The sequence below is a fragment of the Podarcis filfolensis genome (genome assembly GCF_964270895.1).
Source record: "Podarcis filfolensis genome assembly, chromosome: 6".
Lineage (NCBI taxonomy): Eukaryota > Metazoa > Chordata > Lepidosauria > Squamata > Lacertidae > Podarcis > Podarcis filfolensis.
Genome location: NC_139609.1, coordinates 43,247,483 through 43,263,457, shown reverse-complemented (window position 1 = coordinate 43,263,457; position 15,975 = coordinate 43,247,483). Strand labels below are relative to the sequence as shown.

General features: G+C 40.9%; 1 protein-coding gene across 2 annotated transcripts; it reads left to right on the top strand.

The window, feature by feature from the left end:
• Positions 1 to 251: 251 nt before the first annotated feature.
• On the top strand, positions 252 to 12,308 carry TCEANC2 (transcription elongation factor A N-terminal and central domain containing 2). 2 transcript variants are annotated; one of them, XR_014549409.1, is made up of 6 exons: positions 252 to 731; positions 1,405 to 1,515; positions 2,943 to 3,084; positions 3,858 to 4,051; positions 9,271 to 11,122; positions 11,163 to 12,308. XR_014549409.1 is itself a non-coding variant. In XM_083619520.1 (5 exons), exons 2-5 carry the CDS (start codon positions 1,414 to 1,416, stop codon positions 9,457 to 9,459), a joined length of 627 nt encoding a protein of 208 aa, XP_083475646.1. In that variant the 5' UTR covers positions 252 to 731; positions 1,405 to 1,413; the 3' UTR covers positions 9,460 to 12,308. The 2 variants fall into 2 exon arrangements, 1 of the variants encoding a protein (XP_083475646.1); XM_083619520.1 differs by having other exon boundaries at positions 9,271 to 12,308.
• The last annotated feature ends 3,667 nt before the right edge of the window (positions 12,309 to 15,975 follow it).

Below are 15,975 nucleotides of genomic sequence, written 5' to 3'. Positions count from 1 at the left end.
TTCTGCGTGAAAGTTCACGGGAGCGCGAGGCTTTCCAATGCGGCTGAGCGCGCTGGATTTTGGCTCGGAGATCGGCTCTGAGGAGGCAACTGAACTGAGGCCGACATTGCTTCCTGCAACATGAGGGCTGATTGGTGCGTGGTGGGGCTTTAAGCACAAATCCACACCCGTCTTGGTCCTTCTTGCCTCTAGTTTGGAGGTAATAAAATCAAAGTACTCTCACTGTCTTGGAATTGATGATTTTAGAGCAATTTTAGGACACTTTCCACGCTACAGAAGCTTTACGTTAGCAACAGTATGAACATGATCGCTGTCTAACCACAACTACGCTAAAAATCCTAGATTTCCCCAGTTTCCTGTGAACGGCGATCTCTCTTTCTCTCTCCCTTGGGGGGAAAAGTTCTAAGGAACCCTGCAGGTTCCATCTCCAGGATGGGTGTTGTGCTACTTAAAGTGCAATCCCAACTCTGCTTACATGGGAGTAAGCCCCACTAAATTCAACAGGACGTACTTCTGAGTAGCCATCGCCCTTAAAAAACAATAGGCTGCCTCCATGAATGACTTAGTGGCGCGTGATTGGAAGAGGAGACATCGTGAAAGCTAAGACAGAGCGCGCCGCAAGACCTGCCGGGAAATGTAGTTCGGGGAGCCTGGAGGCGGGATGGGAGCTGCAATACCGGAAGCTAATAGGCAGCCGGGAAGCATCTTGGGCGAGTGCTGCTCCTTCCCAGGTGAGTCCACCGCAAGTCCACCACCATTCAGACCGTGGTGTCTCCCCGTCCTTCTCGGACATAATGTTTCTCAGGGTTTCACAGCATTGCCTGCCTTTTAACTCGCTTTGATCATCAAGGCTGCATTGTGAATGTTCTTCGTCCTTTCTCTATTGTCTGGTCGGCTTGCAATATAGGAAGGAATAGTAGCTAACCAATCGCCCTCTTACCCTGGGAGCTAATAGGAGGCCCTCTCAAATCTGTAGTTGAGGAAGAACATCCAAAACAGAGGGCATGACTCCAAACAGACCCATCTTTGAAGGATATTACGGTAACTCCTGGTCTCCATCAAACCATTGTTGCTTCTAAGAGGTTTGAGTGCTTGTGGTCTGATACCCAATTTTCTTCTCTGTCTTCTGTTGTTACACATTATTAACTCAGATGCTGTGATTTTATTCCAAGCTGCCAGTTAGAGTATGAAAGTCTCTTTCCTCCCCTACTCCTTTCCTGCTCTCATCATTTTTGTCAGATTAATGGGCACTGTGCTGTGTTAGTTATAGCTGCAAGATCTGTATCAACCCCAGATGTTCTACTGGAGAAGATAATTGTACAGTGCGTGTGCACACGCACACACACCTGGCCTTTGAAACAGAATTGTCTTTTTGCTCCATTCAATGGCTTCTGTCTCTTTAAGGACTGTGTTATGGATAAGTTTGTTATACGAAAACCCAGAACTGAAGGACACCCTAAGGAGAAAGATCCTGGAGAAAAGATTTACAAGCAAGCTACTATAGAATCTCTGAAGGTAAGATATTGGATATGCCCAAATTATTCTAATTTCATTAAATGTCTACTGTAATATGTTATGGCTGTCCTTTTGTTTCAGATAGCTTGACAGTGTTTCTGAGCGTACAAATAGGGAAGGCGAAACTTAGCCAAGCAAAGGAGGAGGGTTATTGGTTTGTTTTCGTTTTATTGTGTATTTTGTGTTTTCCTTTCATTTCTTGATGTTGTGAACCACCTAGTGATCTTCAGATGAAGGGCAGTATACGAAATAAATAAATACTAGCAAAGTAGAAGTTATTTTGAGAGATAGGTAGGTACAAAATCCTATAGGGCAATAAGTACTTGGGTCTGGGTGGGTGTGGTTAGTCCCTTCACAGTTGTTGGAACAAAATCATTAATTAACATGTTGCACAGTGAACTATTAAGGTTCCCTAAAGTAGTCAGAAACGCATCTTTTATAGTATGGGTTGGATCCAGAGAAATGTGGGCAGAAGTGGTTGGTTGCAAGATGACTTCCCTGCCCTTTCTTCTCCCTTTCCCTTTAGTCTTATATGCCTTAACTCACCACATTCAGCAGGGTGTGTGTCCCGTCCCCCCCACACCTTCAGGAGAGGCTTGAGGGTGCTGTGGGGATGGATCTGACACTGTGCATGCAGCTTACAAACCATTCCTGCTAGAGAGGTCCTAATGCGGTAGTTCAAAAGCTTCAGTGAAACTGCTTTGATGATGCACTTTACTTTGACGAGCTGGACTACAGCGTCTATCATCTCTTGATTATTGGTCATGCTATCCAGGGCTGATGGGAGTTAAGGGTCCAACAGGTGCTAGAGGGCCACAGATTCCCCTCTTCTGGTAGAAGGACTGGGTCCAAAGTGGTGAAGAAACTGCAAGAATTCCATGTAAAGGCTGACAACAAAAGGCGCTGCATCAGTGAAGTAAAAAGTTAGCTTACAGTGGACCAAGTCAGGAGTGGGGGGGAGTGCTTGAGGTGTTTGGCCTACTGAGATTTGGAATGAAGAATTTGGATGCTGAGCTGTGGCTTGAAAAAAATATTTGGTAAGTGCAGGGATGACTTTACATTGGGATGAGATGAAAAATAAGAGCTGGTAGTTGACAATACAATGAGGCGTTTTCATGTTTGGTTTTGTTTTAAAAAAACCCTGCTTAAAACACTCACTTCAGAATAGTAAGTGGATTGAAGATGGCAGTCTAATGAGTTTATTTTGCTTTCTAGATTTCTCTCATTTGCTTCACATCAGGGACTTACTGTGAAACAAGTATTCGTCTGTTTGGATTACCTAGGTTTCCTGCACTTAGTCTACCTGTCATATTTAATAATTCATAAGTCAATAGCAATCATATTAGCTGACACAGAATACAGTACATTTATCTGCAATAAGTTATGTGTGCCTCTTTCTGTCTCCTAATGATGATTGTTCTTTGCAGAGAGTTGTGGTTATAGAAGATATAAAAAGATGGAAATCTATGCTAGAGCTTTCAGGTCAGTCCAAGGAGAATCTAACTGAAGCCTTAATGGAATTAAAGAAGAAAATACCCTCCAAAGAAGTTTTACTTTCAACAAAAATAGGTAACATTCTTTTTTAAAATTTTCCATTGGAAATATGTATGTGGTTCATTTGAATAAACTGAGACCTATCAGTTGTGCTCATTTTAAAAATGCTTGGCATGTTGAATATATATATATATATATATATATATATATATATATATATATATATTGGTTGGACAGTGTTCTCGAAGCTACAAACATGAGTCTGACCAGACTGCGGGAGGCAGTGGAAGACAGGAGTGCCTGGCATGCTCTGGTCCATGGGGTCACGAAGAGTCGGACACGACTAAAGGACTAAACAACAACAACAATATATATATATATATATATATATATAAATAATGTGAGCTTAAGCCTGACTGGCATTTTAAGTGTCCATGTTAAAGACCTTAGCCCACTCTCTGCCCTCGCTGATCTTATGTTAGCTGTCTTAGTTGGTCATTATACCTCTAGCAGTAATCAGAGTTACCAAGGCAGCTTTAAATATATTTAAATACAATGAATTAGTCAAGAACTCTATGGAGAAGTGAAGATGTATACAGATGTTCCAGCTGTCATAACTGCTGTGCTAAATCTCTGGGCTTATAGCAGGCTTTGGTGGAAATAACACTGGCCTGGAAACTGCTGGCAAAGCAGCCAAATGTCAGTCCATCTCATGGCAAGTCTTTTTCACCCATGTTCCAGGTGCTTCCAAGCTTGCCCTCAGTTTTCAGAAGTTTCATTCAGTGCTGCTGTGTACTAATATGTATTAATGTGTGCTAAGACTTTGTGTTGCTGTCATCTTCTGCAAGGTCATACAGTGAACAAGATGCGCAAGCATTCAGATCAGGATGTGGCCGCTCTTGCCAAAGAAGTGTATACTGAGTGGCGAACATTCATCAAAGACCATTCAAATAGGCCCTCAATAGAAGTGAGGAGTAATCCCAGGACAGAGAAGCTTAGGCAGAATGCACGGAAGCTACTTGCTGAAGCTCTAGAGCTGGAGGTGCTGTGTTTTTTATTACTCATTTTCTGAAAATGGCTTTGAATGAGAAGCATTTTTCTTTACAAAGTTGGGGTGGTTCTGTTACGGATTTAGGGCAGATGCCAGGAATTCAAAACAGAAAAGTGCTGATCTTAGTGACGAGAGGTATAAGGTTTAAATTCTAGTTGCACTTTATAGGGGATATGAGTCTGTATTTATAATTTGCATGTTGTACACATAACAACAACCTGAATGATTTGCAACTTACTTTTTAAAAAATAAGGGGAACAATGTATAACCTTGCCTATAGTGATTTAACTATTATTTATGTAACATTATGTTATTTTATTTACACCTTGCCTCTTCCTCCCAAAGGAGCCCAAGTTGCAACAGCAAAACAAAACAAAACAAAACAAAACATATTCTGAAACTGTTGAAACATAATCTCATACAGTGATTTCAGGGTTGTCAGGAACAGTGTCCTTCAGTCATCAAATGGCTGGGTGTTAAAGGCAGGCAGCCTGCTTAAATAATGGGAGATGTTATTATTCTCCCCATGAGTCTATGCAGCAGATTTCTTGCTCTTCTCAGAGAATCATGGTGATGGAAAGCACTCCAAAGGTCATCTAGTCCAACCCCTTGCAGATGCAGGAATTCTGCTGCATAGAATTGTGTAGAATGCCATGTTCCAGCAAGACTATCTGATTTTTAAAAAAGGGTTTAAGCCATATATGTTAGCATGTTCACTTATATGTTTTCCCACTGAATTTTTTAAAGTTTCAAAGCTGCACCAAGGATTATGTGTGCTGATTAGCATAATGGGCGATATCCAGTCAGCACTATCTATAGCTGGTTTTTTCTCAATGAAACTGAGACACCCTCAATTTACAGAGCAGGATCTTTCTTCCTAGAAAGATCTTCCTAGAAAAACTAATGTAAATTTTATATTGAATGCAATGGGTGTGTTTCGAACCCATCCCCAGTGCTCTAAAAATGTTCCATCTGTTTTCACCTCTTCAATCAGTGGGGAAGGAAGAAAGCAATAGTTAAATAAATCAGAAAAATAAAAATAAATGTTTTTGCAGCATTGTGAGAAATTACATGGAAGTTCATCATTTGGCCTTGAAGAATGAGAAAACCTTTCTGTAGGTGGCTGCAAAAGTACTGTCTGATCCTAAGACTGAAACCTATTGTTAGGAATTTTCACTGTCCTTTTGCCCCAGATATATTCTTTGTAATGAGGAGGGTATAGAAAAAAGCTCGTGTACAGGATCTGCAACAACAATAACTTATTTAAAATATTGTCATCCTTCCCAAATTCACAAAGCTTGAGAGTAGCTCTCAAAGGTCCTATGAACAATATCAAATAAAATAAGGTACAGTACAAAATCAGAAGAAATGAGAAAAGTGTGCAGAGTGATAGAAGCAGCAGAATCAGAAAACATTTTCAGTTAGAATTCGGTTCCATGGCATGCAGAAAGGCCTGGGAAATGAAAAGCTCTTTACTTGGTGCTGGAAAAGACATCAGATTTGGCACCTGGGAGGGACATTCTGTGTATGGACACTACAACTGAGAAAGCTCCCTCCCTAGTTGTTACTTGCCTAACTGCAGAAGGTATCGGGTGGAACTAGGAAATCTTAATATGATTCTATAATCATAATATACTACTATAATCTTACTATGATTATAAAGTTGAGCAGAGTCATGTGTTAAGAAGACCATGGACTCTACATGACCCTGGACTCGTAACTGACGGGTAGGAGGAGTAGAAAAAACATTTGCTTTTGCATAGCCAGCATGTACATATCATCCTAATTATTCAAAGAAAGGAAAGCATGGAAATGGATTGTTAGTGAACAATACCGCATGGTATTAGCACAGCAGCAGAATTGGCTTTCCCTCCTCCTCCCCCCCTTCAGTTCCCATGGATTGGGACTCTGGAGCAAATTTTGGGGGTCCTCAAGGAGCTGCATGGTGTGGAGGGGAGCAAAGTTCTATAGTGTGAGCAAAAGCCTGCTTGTGCAACATTGGAGATCACACAAAATTTTAATGCACTAAATCTGTGCTAAAGCCCTTTGGATGCTCTGTATTTCAGGCAAACTTTATATCCGTAATTAAGTGTTTTTAAATCAAAGTTTATTGTGAGAACCTACAGAGAGGGTCAATAGTGTACAAAGTGATGGTAAATATCAGATCCCTGTGGTATTCTTAAGTAATGAACACAACAAGAATTCTCTCTAAGCCTTAATGATCAGTTTGCCTGCTATATTAAACTCCATAATAATTATCCTTTTAATGTATTCATTAATTATCCTTTAAATGGCACGTCAAGGCCCTCAGGAATTGCCGTGCAAAATTTAGAAGCAGTGTTTACAGTCCTTGTCAACTCTGGTCAGAAAATCATGCACCGTTTCTGCTAAGGAGCTAATGTTGGGTCCTGAAGCTGGAGTGCTCAGCTTCAACTCTACCATGTATGTAACTCTTCAGATACATGCTTGATGTTGCTGATCTGGAGCAGTCAGTAGCCAGAAGCCAGTTTTAATTGGGATTGTTTTCCTGGCTCATTACTATTCATATATGTGCTTCTCCACTTTTGCCAAAAGGCTGGGTCTGCATGTTCAGGGCTCTTTTATTTCCACCTAGTGCAAACATATATATTGGGTACCAAGAGCCTTTTGCCTGCCATATGTTGCTGAACTAAATTTCGCACCAGCTCTAGCAAGCATGGCCAAGGATGATGGGAGTTGTAGTTCAGCAACATCTGGAGAGCCAGAGCTTCCCTGCCCCTGACTGATACGCTGCCTCTACGTTCTTTTTCCATCCGTTACTCTTGTTGCATCTGGCTGGTCACTGCTGTCACTCTCCTTCACCGTGTATTTGTGCAGATGTTAAGATAGCTGCTGAATGAGAATCTTTTTTAACCAATGCAAAGCAAGATTAGGAGGAAAAAACAAGCTAGCAACCCCTCAGTGACATAGCAAGCAGACAGTTGAAATAATAGCGACCCCTACTATCTCCCTACTGCTCTTAGTGACTGCCTACATCTGCCTAATTGTGAAACAAGTTGTCTTTATAGCATCCCTCTGCTAACCAATCATTTCTGTTTTAATCATTATATATATATATATATATATATATATATATATATATATATATATTGAGTGTGGGTCACTCTGAAATTCATTTGCTGCTGAAGGGCTGGTAAATTGCCTTTTGCTGCAATGTACAAATGGGGAAACTAGGTGCGCAAGGTAGCATCTTGACTGTTCTTCATGGGAAATGCTCATCTAATATAAGATTCATATATAATGCAAACTATTTGCAGTCTTTTCCAGTTACGAATTGGGTGAATTCCAGTCTTTAATGCCATAAACATCTAATTTTGACACCACAGTGTTGGGGGATAATATACTTGCTGAACTTGCTTCTGCCTACTAGCAAGTTGGCTGTTGGGCAAAGGAGCCTATTTTTTTGGAGGGGGGAGGGAATGTGACATCCCCACTCACGCTGAGAACTTCAAAGGCCAGGGTGGTAATAGTTTAAAACACAGAGCATCTTCTTCTGTTGAACACCTTCTGGCAACCCCCCATGTGTTGGATTAAGCCATTGTGATCCCTGGCAAAGCATAAGATCATGCTTTTAATTTATTAAATAAATAATAAAACAATGGAGATGGAGCCTGTCCAGTATTTAATTGCTCGGGTGTAGGAGCGGGGCAGGATTCCAATAAGTCGAAGCTGCCACATTAAAGGCCTGATGCCTATATAGTATGGGAACAGGCCTGCTCCTGAAGAACATAATGATCAGTAGAATATATAAAGGGTTGAGACTATTGTATCCTGATCCCAAGCTGTATAGGACTTTGTACACTCGAACCAGCACCTCACACTTAGCCCGGAAGCTAATTGGCAGCCGATGCCATTCTTTTCTAATTGGAACCCAAGGGCTAGTAAATGTAGTTGTTATACTTTTAGACCACTTTTCAGGCTAAAATGCTTCTCAAAGCAGTTTACAATTGTATGCAATGCAAATCCAAAAATAAAATCATTAAGCACTTAAATATCCAGTGCGATGCAATGTACACTAACCAACATACAGTAAAACAAAAATGGCCTCCAGAGGCCATGTTTTTAAAAGTAAGTTTTTAAGGCCAATTTAAAGTTAACAAGCGATGGGGCTTGCCTTATCTCACGTGGAATCTAATTGCAAGAACGGGGAAGCCACTGCTGAGAAGGTCCTGTTCTGTGTATTCACCAGTATAATCAAAACTCTCCGTCCTATTATTTGAATCTTCCCCACAAGAGCCATTGTTACTAATACAAAGAAGTGCCATATGCATTTTCATGAGCCACCAGAGGTGAGCTGTGAGCAAAATATGAGAGGCAAGAGTTAGAATTAGAAGCTATTCAAAATAATTGGAGCAGTGAGCTTTGGACGGTGTGCTTTAGATCCAGATCCACAACCCTGCAAAGATCAGTGATCTTATGGAGGATGAGGAGGGTCAGTGATTTCAGCGGAGTACTAAAATTTAGATATAAGATTCCGCAAAGAGTGGGAAGTGGTTATACCACAGCAGAGGTGAAAATAAGCCTGAAGATAGTAACAATTGAACATTCTGGATTCTCCCCAAATACAGAATTCCTCGGCACTAATGGCCAAAAGAGAAATAAACCCTTTCTTGGTAGGCAATAGTTGCTTTTCATTTATTTCTATATAATTTATTTAGATGTCTCAGCTGTGCCAAATTACATAGCTTGGCACATGTTGAAGCAATAACTTCATAATTAACATTTAGCAAATCCCTTTCTGTTTTCTTAATTACACCTCCTTACACTTGCTCACAGAGTCTGCATTTCCCTTTACAGCCCTGCCAGTCGGCCCTGCCAAGTATTTAGAACATCCAGGTTTTGGTTTTGGAGTTGAGTTTGAAATGCTATCAAAAGTGTCTTGTATCACTGAATGTTATCGGAGGCAGTATTACCCTGTTCGTAATTGCACTTGAACCTGATACCCCAGGTTGGCTGCAGATTAGTTTCCTGTTGGGCTGGCAAAGAAAGCGACTGACCACACTGCCTTGTTCTTTAATTGCTGGAGTGAAATTAAATTGCTCTTCCTGTTTTACTTGTGATGTGAAGTGGATTTCCTTGAATTTGAGCTGATTAAGAAACCAGCCTCCAATTTCAAACAGTTAGTCTCCTTATTAAATGTAAGGATCTCATTTCTTACTTTCTGTTTTCAGATTGGTCACCCGCTGGTGGAAAATATTGAGCGAGAAGCTTTTCATCTCTCATCCCGTCTCATTAGTGCGCCCTACCGCAGGACTGTGCGAGCCCTCATGTTCGCTTTAAAGCACAAGCCTGAGATGCGGACACAAGTGCAAAGTGGTGTGCTGTCACCTAGCGTGCTTGTGCAAAGCTACAAAAAGTGACCCAAAGGCCTTTTGCAGAAGGGGTGCGGCGGTGGGGATAGGCATAACTGTATTATGAAATAATGGAAGGAATCACTTCTGTTTCTTTGAATATTAGTGAATACATTAACCACATAATTGTTCAGTACTATCAGAGAGTGTTTCAGGATATCCCTTCAATGTCAAGTTCTCATTTGATGCAAAGGGCGGTTTGCAGTTCAGAGAGTTAAGAGGAACGGGAAAGGAAATTACTCTACTTTACCTTTAAGCAGCCTGGAAGGTAATTTCAGCTGGTAAGAGACCAGGTCTTTGTGATATTCTGTTCCCAAGAGTGTATGGCACAAACCTTTGTGGGCTTCATCACAGGGACTGGCTAGTATGCTTAAAAGAAACTCTGGTGACCAATGTAGTTAGTTTGTAAACTGAAGCTTGCTCCACCTGCCATCCTCCAGCCTCAAATCACCTCTTTTGCATATTTGCTCTACCATTATCTGCTCAGCCTTCATATCTATGTACTTTGAAGCAGGGGTAAGGAACCTGTGGCCCTTCCATCAGCCCCAGCCAGCATTTTCAGTGATGGGGTTGTAGCCAGATAACATAGGGGGGAGCGTGGGCACAGGATCCCCACCCTGCGCTGAAGAATTACATTCTGCAGTGACTTTTAAGAACTGTGAGTGTACATTGAGGAGGAAATAACATTTGATGCATTGGCCAACAAGACCAGCAAGAGCCTGTGGTGGCGTAGGTTACATCAATAGCGCCATGGGATTATGCTACCTAATTGGTCTGAAAGGGCAAGTAGACCTTTTTCTGTGCACTGTTATGGGTGGGTATGAAAACAGTTCTGCTGTACAGTTCTGCTGTATAATGTACACTGAGGTTCTAGGGATCCATATGCAAAGGCAAAATAGCATGAAATCTGAACAATCCGAGGAGCAACCTCTGCCATCCAATATTTCTCTGCAGCCTACCAGAGGCTTTGTGCAACATTCCCAGAACCCTGTAAGCAAGGTGCAGAGCTTGAAAAGCTGTTTCTGAAAAGGAAAAGTCTTTGGATGGCCCTGCAAAACCTTAGAAGGGCTTCCAGAGCCCAGTAAGTGAGAGTCCCTTTCTATTCATATATGCATAATAAACTGCCTAAAGCTGTGATTGCATAAGGAAAATAAGTGTAAATTTTCAGGTACTGCGTAAATACCAATGCTTACAAACCATCTACCTAAATATGTCCTGAACCTTCCTACTTCCTTTTCCATTTCTTGCCCTAAAATGTTACTACCTCATCCTCACCGCTTGGTCTTTTTTTTTTTAACCAATGGCAACTCCCCTGCCTCACCTTCAGACTAATACAAACAAGAATGTTGTGAGATATTGAACTATAATTTTCTAGGGGGAGAAATGGCCTTTTCAAAAGATGTTGGGTGAAATTCAGCATTGCACAAGGTGGCATAATCTTAGTCTCCGTCCACCTACACCTCCAAAAAATCTGTTCTGGAGAATCTGTGGAGTTGGTGCTGTAGGAGATAAGAGTCCAGTTGCAGAAGTCCTTTACACTCATGCATGAGTGGTGCTGGACTGCTTTCCCCCACAGAAATTAAAACAATAATCCAGATCAACTGTGTGTACTTGAAAAGTTTTAACACAGTTCAAAAGAGCTTCATCTTGGTATTAAGTCTCCTACTATAATGTAACGTGCTGTGTGTGGTCAAGGCAGCACTGACTTTAAGAACAAATAGCAGATAAGCTCTGGACGCTATAGTGGAGAACAGAGGAGGAGTCGACACAAGACACACTGAAAGAAAGTGGGAGGCTAGAATACTAAAGTATATCATCAGACGGTAAGTGGGAATTAAGTCTTTTAAGTGTATATTTACATTCAGATTGTGTTTATACAAGTTACTCTGTGAACGATTTTGCTTTAAAGCAGAGCAAGATAGTATGAAAACAATTAGGACAAAGCGCAAAGGGAGTTCTGCTAGCACTTCTCATTTAGATTCCTTCTGTCAAAAGCCGTCCCAGGAAGACTTGATGTCCGTAAATGCCTGGCTAAGGGGGAGGTGGGAGTTAAATTCAGCACAAGTTGTTTTGCTAAGCACACATATGGACTAGTTGGAAGAAAGATGTGAGCACGTTGCAGTAAAACCAATATGCAAACAAACATGAAATAAGGCATTTTAAAAATACCAGGTGTGGGGAGCCTTTGGCCTTCCAGGTGTTGCTGAACTACAACTCCCATTATCCCTGACTATTGGCCATGCTAGGTAGAGATTATGGGAGTTGTGTAGTCCAGCAACATCAGGCGGGCCTAAGGTTCCCTACACTAGTTTTATGCATACCATTTCTATAGCTGTTCCTCAGTTGGTGATTTTCAGACTACAAAACTGCAGTATATTTAAGATAAGACAAAACTGCCCCTGTTAAGATGAGAGTTGGAACAAATATTACAGCTAAATAAAAACCACCTGAAAATAGTTTTACAATATAACCCCAATTTGGAGTATGTTGGAAAGAACAGCATGGCTATAATAAAAGTTAAGAAGGAGGATGTTTTCAGCATTCTTCCTGGCTAGAATATAACCAGACAATGACTCTTCAGGAAATATTGTTATATTTTGGAAGGGTAAAAATAGATACAATGTCTAAATTCAGGCCGTGATACAAGAAACAATATAACCCAGAATGTAGGGCACCATATCTAAAAACAACACCCCATAAATAGTTTGTGTCCTTAACAGATAGAAGAACACAGTTTTGAAATGTACATATTGGAACAAGGTCATTTGAAATCAATGTGAACAAAGTGTTAAGTGGCTTTTCTGGTGCTTCCTTTCTCTGTTGCAAAATAAAGGCATTTTCACTATGACACTAAAAAACTTTGCTTTTCCCACACCTGTAATGTGGGTGTAAAGTCTGCATTGGCTGACATGCACATTTGATTTCAAAATAAGACTCTTCCACTTTCTATTCAAAATAATGATACAAAGGCCCATGATGCAGTTCTACTGCTGAAGCCGAGCAAGGCAATTTCTGGCCCTGCATTCTGCAAAACTGATCTTATCCTGGGAACCGTATATAAGTTGCTCTTGAGTTCTCTGGCAAGAAGGACAGAGTGCAAACATAAGCAGTAAGAGTAAATAAATAACATGCCCGTGTACCTACACATAACATACAAGAAGCTAAAAGATAGTGTTTGACATGGGCTGGTTCTTAAAATGACATTTTCGAAAAGCAAACATGAGAGAGAGAATTCCACTGTAACTGCTTTATAGCCATTCACGGATAAGCTGCTCTTGAAGGTGGCTACAATGGGCATTTTCCCATGCCCCCAAGACCAGCAGAAGGTTCACTGCTGTAACAGCCACTGTTTCCACTTTGCACTGAGTATCCAAGCTCAGTTGGAGCCTGATAGAATTCTCAGTTTGCATATCCCATATCTTTATTAGGGAGAGTAGCTCAGTTGGTAGAGCTTGAGACACTTTATCTCAGGGTCCTGAGTCAGAGTCACACGTTGGACAAAAGATTCCTACATGGTAGGCAGTTGGACTAGATGACCCTCATGGTCCCTTCCAACCCTACAGATTGAGGGTGCCGTGCCCAATGGTCTCAAAAGTCTAGGGTCAGCCTTGTTAATGAACTGTTCCCTACAGTTATCTTCTCACCCCCCTGCAAAAAATGAAGAAGCAGCGCAGCTAAATTGTAATGTTGGGTCAATATAGCAGACAACGAAGATTCAGTCATCTTTCCTCAGCTAATGTCATGTGCCTGTTTAGTGCTGTAGATTCTCTTAGCTTTTGGGCTTCTTGAGGGCCTAACAGGAAACCCCCTTCTAATTTATTTGTATTTCGTATTTATAATTTTTTTAATCGAAAAAGATTGTAAATTAGTTTACAAGGAAATCAGAATTAATACAGTATACAGTGGTACCTCGGGTTAAGAACCTAATTTGTTCTGGAGGTCTGTTCTTAACCTGAAACTGTTCTCAACCTGAGGTACCACTTTAGCTAATGGGGCCTCCCGCTGCCGACCACGTTTCTGTTCTCATCCTGAAGCAAAGTTCTTAACCTGAGGTACTATTTCTGGGTTAGCAGAGTCTGTAACCTGAAGCGTCTGTAACCTGAAGCGTCTGTAACCCGAGGAACCACTATAGCCATACCTTGGGCCAACTTACACCTACATATGCACTCCCTCTCAGCAGTTAGTGTTGTTGGCACCTGTTTGTCTCGAGAGACAGTGGCAAATTATAATGATAGCATTGTAAAATCCTTCTCAAGGAATTATAATTCTGCCTATTAGAACAATGTGCAACTAGATGGCAAGAAACTCCTGGTGCTTTCAAAGGTATGTAAGCTAAAAATATTGTGTTCTCATCCGTCTTTTAGTGCAGATATTCCCACACAGCTATCAGTGCATGAGGAGAACTGGATCAGGCATTTGCCTTCCATGAGTCCATTCTCCCTTTGTGCTCTCAGTATTATATTACATTTTTCTCCATATCAAAACTTTGTGCCATGCCAGCGGCTACCACAGGAGGGTGCCCTGTACAACCAAACATACCAACTCTGCTGTAGCATGAAATAAAGCTGGGTGGATGGAAACTTAGCAGAGCTAAGGTACATAATCTTCCGGAGCATGTAGCACACAGGCCTATAGCAGAATATAGTGGCAATCTTTTTGAATACTACGGCAATGTTTCCTGAAACATTCACTTCTTATAGCTAGGTTATTCATTCCATTTTAGGAAATATTTTTGCCTAATATGTTACTGAAACGTACCTTACCAAAGTCTTAACTCTTTGTCTTTGTGCTGTTTCCTCTCTTAGGAGAAGAATGCCAGTCATTGGCTATTAGACAGGATTAGTGTGGAAAATACATGTTCAGGGTAGTGCTTTGAGAAATTGCTAGAGGTATCTGAAGGGGGAGATTGCTGATCCTGTGTAAACTCATTCTCATGCATTGGGTGGGTGCACAATCCACATTAAATTAAGTACTTTAAAAGAAAGTTAAGCATATGCTTAAATAACTCCCAGTGAAATCAATGGGACTTTAACAAGTGCCTAACTTTGGTTGTGTCATGTCCAACCAAATTAACCATCTTTTCTTTTTAAGTGTTAAATTCTCTTCTTAAACTTCCTCAGTACCAATTTCTTCATATATCAAGCTGTCTAAAAACCGTACCTCTTATGGGTAAGTAACATGAAACTACCCAATATAGATTAAGAGTGTGTAGAGGGGCCAATTCATATAGGAAAGTGCCTTAGGTTAATTCAGCCCAAAGCAAATTTTACAAGTTCCCAAGGAGTATTTGTACACACACATATACTGGACGTTGAATCTCAGACTTAAGTTTTGTATATGAGATGCAAATGATGGGATCCAAAGCAAGTTAGTCATATCTAAATATCTTTGAAATTAATAAACTATTCAGTTTAGTTTTTTAGCTATTAAAAAAGACCAATAAAATGATAAAAAGAAAACTATGGGATAGGTAAATTTGAATACGTTAAGACAGTTATAACACAAACATTAGCCTTTCCTTAATAAAAGTCAGTTGTAACACCAATAAAAATGTAGCAACTTTGCAATGAATGTGTTTTAATTCACTGGCAAAACTCGGTTATCTCTCTGATTTTAAGCAGACTTGTGTGAAAGTACCTTTCAAGCAGAATTCAAGCAGAATTAGTAACAATTCATTTGATATGTACACCTCCAGGGTGGTTTCTTACTATGCCCTAATTACAGCATGGGCCACTAAAGAACAAGTGGGAAGGAGAGACAGAAGTCATAAAAATAAAATGCACTTATTGATGGGCAGTGGGTAAGGGTTTTGAGGCTGGGGTATAAGAGGATCAGTGAACAGTAAAAAAAAGTTTCTCTCATCCTCCCCTTGACCAGGCCTCACAGAATCCCCTGTAGCCTCAGAGCCTTAACAGATGCTGCCTTCACATTTTAATGCGTTGCTCAAAAGTTGATCCATTGCCATGGCAAAGAAAATACTTCAGCTTTTTTTTGCTGTGTACAAATGGAAGTGATGCAGCAAAGACTACCTAATGTACTAATAGATAATCAGATGCCCACTTACAGCTGTGATAATGGGAAGCAGATTTATAGTGAGAGAACAAGCTGCCCTCACACCTACAAAATCTTCAGAAATTCATGATGAGTGGTCTTTACCACTCAGTGGATGACAAACCAATCGTGAGTCAACAATGTGACGGTGAGGCCCAAAAGGTCAATTCTATTTCAGGCTGCATTATTAATACAATGTACCATCCACTGCCCAGTCTTGGGAAGCAACAGTCTTGCTGCTGTGGTTTTCCTTACTACTCGGCTCTGGTCTGATTCGGAGTGCTGTGTTCAGTCCTGGCCACCCACAAGTCAAGGAGGATGTTGACAGGTGCAAAAGGCTCTTAAGCAGGGCTCTGAGCCACACAGGTGAAAGCTAAAAATGTGGGAGTGTGCCGTGCTCAGTCTCTGGAAGAGCAGATGACCCAGGTTGTGTACAGGCTTTCTAAAATGTGCAGACACTGATGGATGCACTGG

Excerpts from the sequence above, each read along its gene's own strand:
- TCEANC2 (XM_083619520.1), top strand. The coding sequence starts at position 1,414 with ATGGATAAGTTTGTTATACGAAAACCCAGAACTGAAGGACACCCTAAG. Across the intron at positions 1,516-2,942 it reads CTACTATAGAATCTCTGAAG|AGAGTTGTGGTTATAGAAGA; the intron begins GTAAGATATTGG and ends TGTTCTTTGCAG. Across the intron at positions 4,052-9,270 it reads CTGAAGCTCTAGAGCTGGAG|ATTGGTCACCCGCTGGTGGA; the intron begins GTGCTGTGTTTT and ends TTCTGTTTTCAG.